Raw genomic sequence first — 13,982 nt, forward strand, 5'->3', positions numbered from 1 at the left:
TGGAAGGGAATGGCTCGGAATGCAAGGTCACTTCCTCTGACTATGGCTCCCACCCCCAGGGAGGCTGAGATAGTGATACCCACTGGCCTGGCAGCCTGGATTGGCTTTGACGGCTGTCCTTCCTTCAGAGAACTAAGTGATTCTGGGCTCGCAGTGGGGGAGGATTTGAACAGTCTGGGCGCTGATGGGTGTCTCTCGAGTGCTCACAGACTGCACACCCCTTGGAGCACCACACTGGTCCACCTCTCCCTGGCACTTCGCTAGGACATATCCTCTTCCATGTGCCCCCTCCTCCTTCATTGCTCTGGTCTATCCTGCTGCACCGCTGACCTTAATTGCAAATGTTCTCTTAACAAATAGAACCATTTAGATACCACCCTTTTATTTATTAACTTCCTCTGTTTAAATTAGTAGCAGGGAATGCTTAGAACAGTAATATGAAAATGAGGTTGCTTTAAAAAAAAAGCCTTTTGCTTCACAGTGAATAACAAAGCACAGTAATTCAAAGTAGTTAGCTTTCTACGGTTCAAAAAACCCTTATTGCTATTAGCTGTACTAATGTAAGTGGCAAAATAATTATCATTTACTGTGCGGAGTCCAATATTTTCCAGACAGCAGTTTAATAACAAAGCAGACCTGTCATTTCTCCCTATAGTTAGTCACACTGTACAAGTTCAGACTGTCAAAATATATTTAAAATCTAATTTTAAAAATTCAACATGGTTACAGAAAAGCTGTGTACAGTAATTGCGATAAACTAGGAAGTCGATCTAATTTTTTTCCAGCGTGATATTCAGTATTTTTCTTTAATCCTCCCTGCTTTTATTTGGATTGCTGTGCCATTGGTGTGAATAGATACGGTACAGTCATGTACCTGCTAAAATCTGTAGGCTGCATGGCTGAATATAGAATTGTTCTTTACTTAAATGTTCAGTTAGCACACCTCTGTGTCAAATGCCCTTTGTCTCAGGGCTTTGAGCCTGCATCAAAACAGATAAAGGATTTGTTCTCTTGTGTCTGCCAGAGCTGCCCCATTCACATTTCACATTAAAAATGCTCTTAAAATCTTACGGTACAAACTACTCTTCTTCATGTAACAGGATACATCAGTCTTTTGCCAAATATACTATTTCTGTGCCAGAAAGAAAGGGAAATAAGAAATACACTGAAATTATAAAACCTGGGAGGGTTATCAGTAACACCAGTTGTTCTCCATTTGAAGTTCAAATGGCTAATCTAAAACAAAAATAAAAACAAACTTCCCGTATAAGTTTACTTTTTTTTAATCTTTAGAAACAACAGATTCTTTTAGAAATGCAAGCGAATGCTTAAAAGCTTAAGAGATTGTGGAGAGAATATTTTTGTAATTCCTTTGGGGCATTGCAAGCATATGTTAAGCTTCTGCAAGGAATATTTACATGAGATCATATACTTGTGAAGCATTTTTCAATTTTAGAAAAATGTTACAAAGCAATCACTGAACGTAGACTTTGCAAAATGCCCCTTTGCCTTCCTGACCATCTCATTGATAGTCTTTGTTATTTTTGGAGAAAAAGAATCGGGCCTCATTAAATGTGATCTCTGGCATCTGGCCTGAAATCTCATAAAGGAGATGTCCTTTTTAGATCGTTGGTGTCATTTTGCTCAAGATAACCTCTCTTCTCTGGCTACCTGGAGAACCCGTCCTGTTATCAAGGCATTTACTTTCAAAAACGAGGGGAGAGAGATTCTGTTTGTACACCTGAAGAGAGTCCAAAAGACATTGTGGTTTCTCTGTTCTTGTTGCCTTCACCCAGGCTAGTCATGGGGGAAGGATGGTGGGGGCAAGGGGGTCTCCTGTGAAAGCGAGAGAGATTTTGGAGCCAGACCACTATGGTACTGTCCAAGCCAGATGTCTGCCAGCACTGCATACCTAACAGTCAGATCTATTTACCTAATTATTATATAATATTTTAATGGCATAGAAATGTGCAGTGATTTTCCAAGGAAGATTTTAAAAGGTCTCAGTACTGTACAGTGCAGGGAAATAAAATGGACAGAGCACCTTAAAATGTGTGTCCCCCTGCTGCCTGGAGTCAAGCTGGCTGGGGTGAAGGTTTATGGGAATATCTCGCTAAGACCAACGGTCCAGGCTAGGTTCTGCTCGTGCCCACCAAACGGTACTGCCGTGCAGTTATGTTTATTTCATGGTGTGGGAACCAAGATTTATACTTTAATAGTTCCCCCCTTTATAATGTTACTTTAAAGTGTGCTAGAGAAGAAAGAAAGAAAGAAAGAAAGAAAGAAAGAAAGAAAGAAAGAAAGAAAGAAAGAAAGAAAAAGAAAAAGGGGGAGAGGAAGGAAAGAAGGAAGGAAGGAAGGAAGGAAGGAAGGAAGGAGAAAAACTGTGTCAGAGTCACTGCCTGAATTCGGAAAGTGCCAAATATCATTTTTTTTAAATTTATTGACTAGAGAGGTTTGGGGGAAAACATCAGTTTACTCCACTTATTTATGCATTCAATGGTTGGATTGATTCCTATATGTGCCCTGATGGGGGACTGAACCTGCAACCTTGGTGTATCAGGGCAATGCTCTAACCACCTGAGCTACCTGGCCAGGCCCAAATATCATTTTTAACAGATTTAATTTTAGAATGATTACCACCGGTTCTGCCCCTGGCCCCAATTTCATCAATAAGGATGTTAGTATAATCTGACAATATAAAAGTGTTTTAGATACTGAGATCATTAGCTTTTAGTTTCAGTATATTTATCTGAACATTAAAGAATCCTTCCCTAACAGAAGGAAAAAGAAATAGAAAAAGGAGAGATTTATTTAAGAAGCCACGGTGATACTCGTCTAACTCTTCCACACTCAAAGATCTAAAAAGCGGAACATTTCTATAAGCAAAAGGCAGGCTCCTCTCTGAAATTAATCCTTTTAAAGACTGTCCTCCTAAGACAGTTTCTGAGGGCCTGGGGTCCCACTGCAGCCGTGTTCAGCCTCGGAAGGCAGGCATGGCCGCCGTGCTGGAGCTGTTGGCAAAAACTCTGATCAAGTTTGCTGGTCGTGCGTTCCCTTCCAGTGAGCGCCAAACTACACCACAGAAAACCCCAGCGATATAAAGATTTTAAAACAGGCTTTCTGGATTTCCTTCTTTCCTTCTTTTTTTTTTTTTTCTCCCGCTCTTTACTCCTCTAACCAGAGAGATCTGGAAAATGGGCCAGGAAATTAATAATAGAGTAAAAACCCAGTGATCTGGACCCACGGGCTTATTTACAGAAGGTTCCTAGGGCAGCTGGCGGGTGGTGGAGAGGGGGGCGGGGTCCCAGGGTGAAGGGCCGAGCCAGTCCGGGCTGAAACTGTTCCCTCCCTCTTGCGCCCGCCTAGGAGCGCAGCAGAGCAGCTAGTTTTGATGTCCCTGGGCGCTCCGCTATAGCCGGGCAGTCCTCTTGGAAAACTAAAACCAAATTCCAATACAAATCCGGGTCCCATGCTGGGGCGCGGGCGCGGCGTGGCGCGGGGCCATGGGTGCGCTCGGTAAACTGCTGTTGACGCCCCCAGGCGCTGGGCGGTTTTGGGGTATCTGCGAAGGGCGTCGCGCAGCTAGCTTAGGATCGCACGGGCCTCCTGAGCGCAGCTGCGGCTTTGGGGCTTCGGGCTGGGCAGGCAGGGACAATCCCATGACCTCAGGAGGCGCTGGCACCCACCGCCACAGCCCTGCCTCGCGTCCTTCCCGTACTTGCGGGCCCTCCAGGGAACCCCCGGGGTGGGGAGCACACCTGGCCCTACTGTAACGCAGCCACTAGGGCCCCCTGGGGGCAGTGATGACCGGCTAATGGTCCCAATAGAGCTAGTACCAGTATACATTTGGGAAGCTGGTGAGTGTGTGTGTGTGTTTTGGAAGGGAGGATGCATGGAAACGAAGAGAAGGCATCCTCCCTGCCTGCATATCCTTCATTCCAGGCTTCAAGATCCTTCCTTGGCACCAGGATCCAGCCACTGTTAAGTATTCCAGGTTACTTGTCCTTTCTTCTTCAAGGGCAGCTCCCAGGCCCTTCTCCCCACCCTAGCCTTTGTCCACACTGAACCTGGAGCAGGAGTGATTTAATGGGTCCAAGTCCTCAGCTTAGGTGACTGCCTTCTGAGTCTCTCTGATAGGCCTGGGTGACGGGGCATGGGAAGAAGTGCCAAAAATTATACACAGGACATGAGGGTGGAACAGTGGTCAGGCAGTGAAGGGGCCAAAGCCTGGGTACTAAGGACAAGGCGGGCTTCTGTTAGTAATACTCTCCCAGCCCCAGCACACCAGCCAGCGTCTCCCTGCTCTCTGCTCCTCCCGGCCTCCTTTGGGACTGCCTATCGTGTTGGGGTCCTCCTGCCTATTTTCCTTCAGGAGAACCCCCGAAGGAGCCCGAAACCCACTTGTACGGGCCTCTGGAAGTGCCCAGTAGGTCCAGGGCAAGTTTGTGTTGCAAAGAGGATCTGCACCACTGACCGGACTTCCCAGAGCAGGGTTCCCTTCACAAGCATCCTTGCCGGGGAGTCCCTTAGGACAGTGGTTTTCACTCCTCCCTCCCTGGCTCTACAGGGTTTTCCTGGCTTCTTCTATTCCCCCGCTGAAAGAACTGGCCACAAAGAAAAGCAGCTCTTTGGAATTTTAGCTTGGAAACACTCGAGATTGGTGATCAGATTATTTAAAATACAGAAACTCAACTGAAATCCCCAGCGTACAGCTCACATCCCGGCCTGGGCTGGGTGGGGCGAGGGGTGTGGGGACTGAACACAGAACTATTTCCTCTCCTCCTCCTCCTCTTCCCAAACCTCCGCAGAAACCCTTCCCTCATCCTCCCTTCTTGAAATAAAGGCCTTTTCTAGTCCTAACGAAAGATCCAAGAATCTGTGAAGGGAGGGATGTGATTTTGCAATCCCAAATCCTAGTTATAGAAAAAAAATTGTTATTTAACAAAAAGAATGAAAAAGAAAATGAGTTTTCTGAACAAGGCGTGAGGTGCTCGGTAGATGATTATGATTTGGGGAAGGAGCGGGGCATTCCAATCCTAGCCTCCCAGTGGAAAACGTGTCTTGTGAGTTTCCTAAAATTGCCCAACTCGGCTGCAAACTCATATAAAGATCTGAATTCTGTAGGCTGTCGATGCATTCTTTCTGTCGCAGCGTTGTTCTATTGGGCACAGTTACGGGAAACGCACAAAGGGCTTTCAAATGTAAACAATGAAAGCTGCCATGGGGCCATCAAACTTATTGTAGTGACCACATACATATTGGCATAACATGGCTGACTGGTCCAAAACATCACCACCCCGAAATCACAGGTTGCCATGTTTATAAGTGCCCCCAAAGTGAAGACAGTAACAATTTCCCCAGATTCGGGTTTGATCTCTAAAATGGTTTTCAAAAAGGAAGCACGTGTGAGCGTATTTGAGAGGCATAGATGGCTGAGGGTTGTTCGCACCTGGCATGTGAGTACTCTGGATCTGACTTTAGCCAGTGAGCAAGTGAAATTCAGGCTGGCAGCGGGGGTTATTCCTGGGACTCTTGCCTTTGAGGTCCTCCTCTCCATTCTCTCTTGCTCCCCTCATTTCTCACCTCCTACAGATGGTGCAGAGGACAGGGAGCCTGGGGTTTTGCTCCGCCTGCGTGCACAGCAATTTGACTTGCTTTGTTTTTTGTTTTGTCCCTCTCTAAAGGGTAAAGATGTTCCCACATTGTTGCAGGACTGTACTCCTTTATGCCCCGACAATCATGAGACAGCCTGGGAGACTGAAAGCCTCTCGCCCTGGCCCCTACCCCCGCTAGAGAAAAATTGCTAGACAGAGCTGGGTTTGTTCCGGAGCCTGGGCGGAGCGAGGCTTGGAGAGAATTCCCCTTTTCTGGGGCTGCTGGATGTCTAGATTTTGAAGATTTATATCGAAAGTGACAAAAGCAATGTTATCAGAAGGTGGGTTAAGGCCCCTGCTCTGTTTTGAAACCCATGCACAAACAAACAAACACTGAAATGGATGGCTGGGCCCAGGACCACCTCTCAGATGGCTGCTGTATGCCCTGCCTTGGGCTTGGGACCTTGGACTTGGGGCATCTTTTAAATTTAGGATGGGCCAAGAGTGGAAACAAACTTCAGGGCTTCTCTGATTTTTCCTCAACACAGCAAGGCATTCCCCTCCAAATTACTCATTCAGAGTCCCGAGGAATAATCAGGAGTGGTAAAAAAAAAAAAAAATATATATATATATAAAACACATCACTATAGATAAAGGTTCCCTAAAAAAAATGAAGATCTTTCTTCAGAGAAAGGGGCAAGATTATTATTTAAAAATATACCTATAGAATGAAAAAAATCACCTTGCAAATCAGCAATCTCAAGCTGGTGAGTCTGGCTCGCTCTTCCCTCTTATCGCCTGTTTATTTGGGGAGCAAGGCCCCAGAGCCTGGCTGCGTGTCTTACTGACACAGAAATCAGACGGCTGAAGGTTGTCACTCATGTATTTTAGTCTTCCGATCTATGTCGGTTAGTCTTTAACTACTGACAGGCAACAAATAGAGATACCTGTGTGGCAAGCAGACTTTTAAATTTATTGATTGGCCTAGAACACCGGAGGAGTGCATTTTATAAAGCCAAGAGTGTGTGAATACGGAAGTGAGTTGGCTTTGACAAAACCAAAGCGGCAACAGAAGCCTCCCCGGTACTGTACTTGAGAACCTGTGTGTGTGTCAAGCCACTTCGCTTATTTCATTGAGGGCAATGCTAGGAATGGAGCTGCTGTGACAGCTGTGCCCATGTTTGTGAGGGTGGCTACCATTTGCCCTCTGCTCACCGCGCTGAGCAGTGAGGCTGGTGGTTTGGCAAGCGGAGATCCTGTTTAAGAACAGAAGGATCTAGAATTGAGGCTACTAAATAAAAACTACTGGGGGAAAGGTATAAGGGTGAACACATCAAGAGCATTAGGATCTAGCGTTCAGTAATAAATACAGAGTATTCCCCCCCAGCAGCTGCCTGTGTTGAAAGGGGCCCAGGTGGTTATGGCTGTGAGACAGATAAATAAATATGATACTGAGACATCATTTCCTCACCAAGACCAGGAAGTGGAATCTCTGCCTATTTGATGTCAATCTATTAATGTGTCCGATACATTGTAAAAAATTATCACACGATTTTGAAAAAGGAGACATGCAAGGAATGGCGGGGAGGGGGGTGGGAATTAAAGGGACGTGATTTTGTGAATGTTTGAGAACAGAAAAGGGAGAGGGAAAGAAAGCACACAAGGAAGGTGTGTATTTAACTTAACTTTGTATTTTGCCACACGTTGTTTTCATTTATGGCTGTGTCTGGCAAATGAACACATTTGACATCGCTCATAAATACAATACTACCTAGAGCCTACGAGAAAGCCAGGGTGCTGAGCTCCACTAAAGCTTCTGCCCATGGCATCTGCTTGGGGCGGGGGGAGTCAAATATTTTTTTTTTCTTCTTAGTAGAACTATCTGCCAGAGAAACAATGAAGCGTGAAGAAGTACTATTTAGAGTGTGCATCTCTACATATACTTTACAAACGCTAGCTGCTGCCTTCTGGGATACTTCCTTTCCTATCGTTGTCTATGTATCTGTCTTTTAAATTTCAGTGGCTTTTTAAAACTAACAGGACAGGATGAAAACAATCGCACCTATGCAGTTTCATGCATCTTGAGCCAGAAGCACCAGTGCACTCTCTTATGGGTCTGTACAGATGACTCTCAGACAGGAGGCATAGTTCATTGGTATGGAGGTTTTGTATTTAACAGCCTTCTTTAACGCAAACATTTTTCTTTAAAAAGGAGACTAGACAGAAGTCAGGGGCAAGCTGTATTCTACCACTGCAGATAATGCTACTACTACTGACAATGTATTTTTAATGCACAGTTCTCACATAAATTTCATTTCATGAATACACTGGTAAGTACGTGTTGCTGGGGCTTCCAAAATGTGGCGTATCTCACTGATGGCTCCAACTTGCGAGTGGGCTCAGTTCTGTAATTGGAATGAAAGGAATTTTAACACTATTTAGACAAAGACTCAAATGCAGTGTAAAGGGAAAGTTAGAGTTCCTAATATGATTTTTTTCTTTTAAATTTAGCGACTTACTTGTAATAGGGGCACTTACACAGGATTTAGGATTTCTTTGTTAAAAAAGCATGTATTTGTGTTCAGCACTCCACTCCCCTTTAAAGTTTTTAGTAACGATTATTTCTAAGAACGTCTTTCACTGGGCGCTAGCCTTCTCGTAAAGCCAGACACCAAAACCCCATTTTTGCCAGCACCCCTCTATTTTGCCTGCTAATCTTTGGGGCCAAAGCCTTCTTATTATATTGAACTGCCTTGTAGGGTTATGTAAAAAAAAAAAAAGGCCTAATTGTTGCCCAACTGTATTTTTCTCCCAAGTTGCATTCTTCGTGAGATAATTGTGATAACTCTATCGTGAATGTCACTCTTATTTTAAAATTTGTATTTGCCTAAAAATCTGTCATCTGATGCTGAGCTTTTTGCATCAGTGGCATCTTCATTTCTGCTTCTTCAGGGGGTTGCTGCCTATCTCCTCCTTGGGATTGGAGAGAAGAAAAAAAAACTATGAAGCAGAGAACAGCTAACATCTAGCACACGGAAGTGGGTTTACTCTTAAGACTTTTGTTAAGCAAAATTAAGTGTGGATTTGGGAGATTATCTCTACTGGCACCGAAAGGAAGGTCAAAATGTACAGGGTATGTGCTGTCTGTGAAAAAAAAAAAAAGGGAAGGAAGACAAGATGATAAACTGGCCAGCACTCATCAGCGCCAAGCACAACCTGTTTTCTTCAAAATAAGGCCTTCGGTCAGAGTTGCAATATTATCTTAGAAAAAAAAAAAAAGGAACAGAAAATGAAATAAAACAAAAGTCATCGTGTTTGGCTCCATTTTCAAAACAGCCTTGGCTTTCTCTAACATTCTATTGGTGTTCTAGGGGAAGTTGATCAAGAGTTGCACGAATTTGTGTCATTTTAAAATAGGTCAGTGCTGTTCGTGAAGGTAGCTCAAGACTTTCGGAATGATACACAGTATAGTTTAGGGGGTAGATACCAATAAATCAAAGCACAGCCTTTATTCCATTATTTTTTGGAGTGTATTTCATGAGCGAAGGTGATCTGAAATCATTACCAGCTTGTCTCAGTGGAGAAACCTCCACTAAGTGTTCACAGGGACATAGGATTTAAATAACAGAGTTTAAACACAGAAATGTACTTGGAGTTCCCTAAGTGAGGGGTGGATTTTTCTTTTTCCTACTGAGGAAAAATGACCTTCCAAGTTAAAACACAAACAAATTTGATTTGTCCAAAGTGTTGATGTTAAATCTTGTCAGGCCTTGCTAACAAGAAAATAATGGTGTGCACGGGAAGAAGGGAAAATAATCAATTTCACCCCCCAAGCAAGAATCGCTGATCTTTACCATTAAATGCATAGGCACCCAAGCCACCTCCTCCATGCCTAATTTTCCCGGCTTATTTCCCGCTAGATGGGCAGCAGGCTGGGTCAGACACTCAGGTCAATGCTGAGAAGGTCCTGCTTTATGGCTGGGAGTTTTGTTTGTTTTCACCAGAGGGCAATGATAGCTCAAATCATTTAAAAACTGAAAACTTTGGTGGTGGTGTTAGGGGGGAGATTTGAGAGGTCATCACTTACATTTATATTAAATATTGCTAATTATTAAAAGGTACTGGCCTCCCGCCTCACAAAACGGCCTATGTTTCACTCTGAATTATTGCCTCCCTACTCCTCCATTAATCCTTCGTCTGGAGAAAAGGATGCATTTTACACTTCTAATGCGGTGTTGGGCCCAGTTAAACTGTACACTAAGAAACTGAGTACAGAATCAAAAAAAATGCAGTTTATTATTGTAGATTATTCTTTCTCTTGATATAACCAGAATTGAAAATGAAAGAAAAGCACATAGGAACATCACGCGTGGTTAGTTAGTAACTCAAGGTATAAAACAATTTTGCACAGCAAAATATGTAAAAGAAAAGTAACTGACAAGATTTTTTTATATTTATTGTGGTAAGATTTACTTTTCATTTTTTTAAGACAGGATGTCAGTCCCTGAAAATAACATTTACTGATTATTGCCTTGAAAACTGTGGATTTTTTTAAGTTACAGAAAATCCAGTTCTGCACCACAATACAACTGTAAAAAAATCTGCATCATTTTAAAACTGTGCAGTAATGCCATTTTTATAACTGCATAAATTTTATTAGCGTTCTAAACAGTTTTGCAATTTTTTTTGTATTATATGCTTGCAGGTTATATCTTAGTGCAATTCAGTCCCAAATACTTTAATTTTGAAAAAAACATACATTTTGAATGTAAAATACCCCTACAGATATAAACAGGGGTGTTTCCCCTTTTAATACTTTGGTTTTCAATACAGTCAGTGGTATAGCAAAGACTACACATACCCAACTTATATTTAAGTTGCAAGCACATGCTGTATAAGCTACTTTTTAAACAGTCCCCTTGCAAACTCTACCCCCCTTAACATCACAACAGTAAACAATTTAGTGCATCAATCTTTTAAAAAATCTACAGCTAAACAGACCTAACTCTTTCAAATTTATCTATAACATTCCTTTATCTGTAGCATACATTTTAACTGGGCTAACAGATTATAAAAACTAGAATTAAATTATATACTAGAAACCCATAGCATTCCACATTTGACAATGACCAAAAGCCAAAAAAAAAAAGATAAAATAAAAAAAAATAAAATTAAAGAAACAAACAAAAAAAACACAACGGGGCAGATTTCTTTTTCTTAAAAAATAAATTTTAGACTGCTTTTGGCAACAGCACAATTTGAGTCCCCAAAGTGAGGTGTCATCTTATTAAAAAGAAAACATTAAGAATCCTTTAATGTGTGCCATGTCAAATTTTTACCCCATTCTGGCATCTTTGATAAGGAATGCCTTCAGTGCATTTACAATGGGAAGCTGAAGTTCTGAGTAACTCAAAGCAGTTTTGGAGCAGATGCAAACTTTCATGGGAAGAAGGCTCTAGGGTTGCACTTTTTCGTTCTGAACTCAAAGAAGTCATGAGGCAATAAAACAAAAGTATGAATGCCATGCCATACGTCTTCGAACGTCCATTTCCAAGCCAAAAGGAAAAAAAAAAAGAAAAATAATTATACCGTACATGTCCAGCATGCAGGCTTTTTTTTATTAATATAATGTCTCTTTTCCATAAAGTCTTTGAAACAGTTATCGTTCATTGTTGCTAAGAGAAAGTAGCAAGCATAATAATGCATGAGATGAGAATGAGTTTTTAATGGCAGACTAAACTCTCAGATTTGGCATCATAAGGCCAAAACTCGCAAGTCACACCCAGAAGGTTGATGCAGGCTTGATTGTGGCAGGTTCATGAGGATTTTTCTCTATTTTAGCATAACAGTGCTAAAAAAAAAAAACCCGATGGAACTCAGCACGCTGCAAGTCTCTAACATTTCACATTTTTTTTTCCTTTGCAAGCTCAATCTCACATGAAGAACTCAGGAGAAGAAAAAAACTTAGCTCTTTTTTTCTTTTATCTCAGAGGAGATGGGTGGAGAGGGAGTGAAGGTGGAGGTTTGGAAAAAAGGGCAACACAGCAAGCTCCAAAAAGTAAAATTAAAAAAAAAATAAAGTCCAAACAAAATGAAAACACACACAGAAAATGGAACACCAGCTCATGAACTGAAGAAGAAAAAGAAAAAAAAAATATGTAAATGATGCAGGCTTCAAAGGTGAGCATGAAGAACTCTGCAGAGATCTTTGAACATTGTGCAAGTGGGGGGGGGGAGTTAAAAAAACAAGCTACCAAGTTATGGAGAATTTCAGATTGGCAATCCATGAGCCAGACATCCATTCCCTCCCCAATTTAAAAAACAGCCACCACCACCAACCAGCTAGGAGCAGGGTTGTGTGTGTGTACGTGTGGGGGGGCAAGTGGGGGGGTGTGGAACTCGGTAGGGGAATGGGCAAGGTGGTGGCGAGCATGGCTCTGGAACTAGCAAGCCCGCACCCGAGTCGGACCCCCATGGAGCACTTATCAAGGTGGCTAGCTGGGATCGCGTGTCAGACTCACATGAAAAACTCGGGAGAGGACGGGTTGTCGCTGCTGGAGCCGTTTTCTCGGAAGCCGCTGCTCACCAACTTCTCGTATTTCTCCTTGTACGCGTCCCTCTCGCGCACGAGCCTGGAGATCTCCTGCTTGAGGTGGTCGACCTGCTGCAGCAGCTGGTTCTTCTCGGACTCCAGGACGTGTCTCTGCTGCACCCTCTTGAAGCGGCAGGACTGGGCATAGCCGCGGTTTTTCAGGGTCCGCCTCTTCTGCTTCAGCCGGATCACCTCCTCCTTGCTGACCCCGCGCAGCTGCCGGTTCAGCTCGCGCACCGACATGGTCACCAGCTGCTCGTCGGAGAAGCGGTCGTCGAAGTGCAGGCCGCCGGCGGTGTGGTGCGGGTGCAGGGTGCCCCCCGCCCCCGCCGCGCCCCCGCCGCCGCCGCCGCCGCCACCTCCGCCGCCGCCCCCGGCGCTGGCCGGGCCCCCGCCGCCCGTGCCGCCCGCGCCACCGGCCGAGGCAGACGCACTGCCCGCGGCGCCCGGCGCGCCGGCCGTCGGGTGGTGGTGGTGGCCGGCGGCGTGGTGGTGGTGGTGGTGGTGGTAGTGCGGGCCCGCGCCGCTCTGCGCAGCGGCCGCGGCGATCACGGCGGACACCACGGCGGCGGCGGGGCCCATCTCTTCACCGCTGCTGCCCAGCGAAGCGCCGGCGCCGGCCCCGGCCGCCGAGGCCAGCTGCTGCGCCCCGCGCGCGTAGCCATCGAAGCCGCTCTGGAGCTGGTGGCTGTTGCTGATGAGCGCCTCGACTGCGTCCTCGGGGCTGAAGCCCAGCGCCTCGGGGTTCAGCTGCTGCGGGTAGCCGGTCATCCAGTAGTAGTCTTCCAGGTGCGCCTTCTGCTCGCTGCCCGAGCCCGGGCTGGGCGCCGAGAAGCTGGGGGAAGGCGGCACCGAGCTGCACGGCGTGCTCATGGGGGTGGAGGACAGCGAGCCCCCGGCGATGAGACGGCCGCACTGGCTGATGATGCGGTCGGTCTCCACCGGTTCCTTTTTCACTTCAAACTTCATCAGATCGAAGTCATTAACATATTCCATGGCCAGGGGACTGGTGGGCAGGTCGGAGTTGCTCATTGCCAGTTCTGATGCCATTCTCCTGCCGCCGCCGCCGCCGCCGCTCCGCCAGATGGGCTGCAGGAGAGGGGCCAGCGGGCTGTGCTGGGTGGCCAGCGGGTGAGCCAGCTTGCCGGGCTGGGGCGCTTCTAGCTAGCGCGGCGGTGGCTGGCCCGAAACCTCCGAGCGCGCACACACCCCCCCGCCCTGCCCGCGCCCCCCGCGTCCGCCCTCCCTCCCCCCTGCTCACGCCAATGTGCTCTCTCGCCCCGGCCCCTCCTCGCCTGCTCGCCTTCGTGCGCGCCGAGCCAGCGGCTTCAGGCTCGGGAAGGTCCTCCGCGGGCTGCGGTGGCGGCGGCGGCGAAGCCGGAGGAGCCCGGCCCGGTGCGCGGCGTCCCCAGCTCGCCGCTCCGCTGCGCGCTTTGCATAAGGAGGGCTCGCCTAGCCGGCCGGGCTGCAGGCGGGGCGCGCGCGGCGGCAGCTCTGGGCTGTCGGCTCGGCTGGCTGCTGTCCGGGCGGCGCGGGCCTTGGCACGGGGGAGTTAACACTTCATGCTTCTCGCCTCCTCTTCTGCCTGGCTCTTTTTATTTTTTTCTTTCCTCTCTTTCTCCCGCGCGCTCTCTCCGTGCAAAGTGCAAGACAGAGGTGCAGCCGGCTGGAGGAAAGGGAGGGGGAGTTTAGTTCTTTCTTGCCTTTTTTTTTAAAAAAAAAAAAAAGCAAAATTGCGAAGTCCTGGGGAAAGGCGAGGCAGAGAGCAAAAGGGGGGTGGCTGAGCCGACGAG

General features: G+C 46.2%; 1 protein-coding gene across 5 annotated transcripts in view; it reads right to left on the reverse strand.

The window, feature by feature from the left end:
- The window catches only part of MAF (MAF bZIP transcription factor), a 329,202-nt gene extending 315,756 nt beyond the window's left edge, over positions 1 to 13,446 (reverse strand). For 3 of the 5 annotated variants that reach the window (XM_036012924.1, XM_036012923.1, XM_036012922.1), the window contains exon 1: positions 12,119 to 13,446. In XM_036012924.1, coding sequence (XP_035868817.1) covers positions 12,119 to 13,239 — 1,121 coding nt within the window. In that variant the 5' untranslated portion in view covers positions 13,240 to 13,446. Of the gene's footprint in view, positions 1 to 7,268; positions 8,003 to 9,870; positions 11,728 to 12,118 lie in introns of those variants that run through there. The other 2 variants (XM_028501684.2, XM_036012925.1) reach the window with 2 other exon arrangements.
- Between the last annotated feature and the right edge of the window lie 536 nt (positions 13,447 to 13,982).

Source organism: Phyllostomus discolor, chromosome 12 (genome assembly GCF_004126475.2).
Source record: "Phyllostomus discolor isolate MPI-MPIP mPhyDis1 chromosome 12, mPhyDis1.pri.v3, whole genome shotgun sequence".
NCBI lineage: Eukaryota > Metazoa > Chordata > Mammalia > Chiroptera > Phyllostomidae > Phyllostomus > Phyllostomus discolor.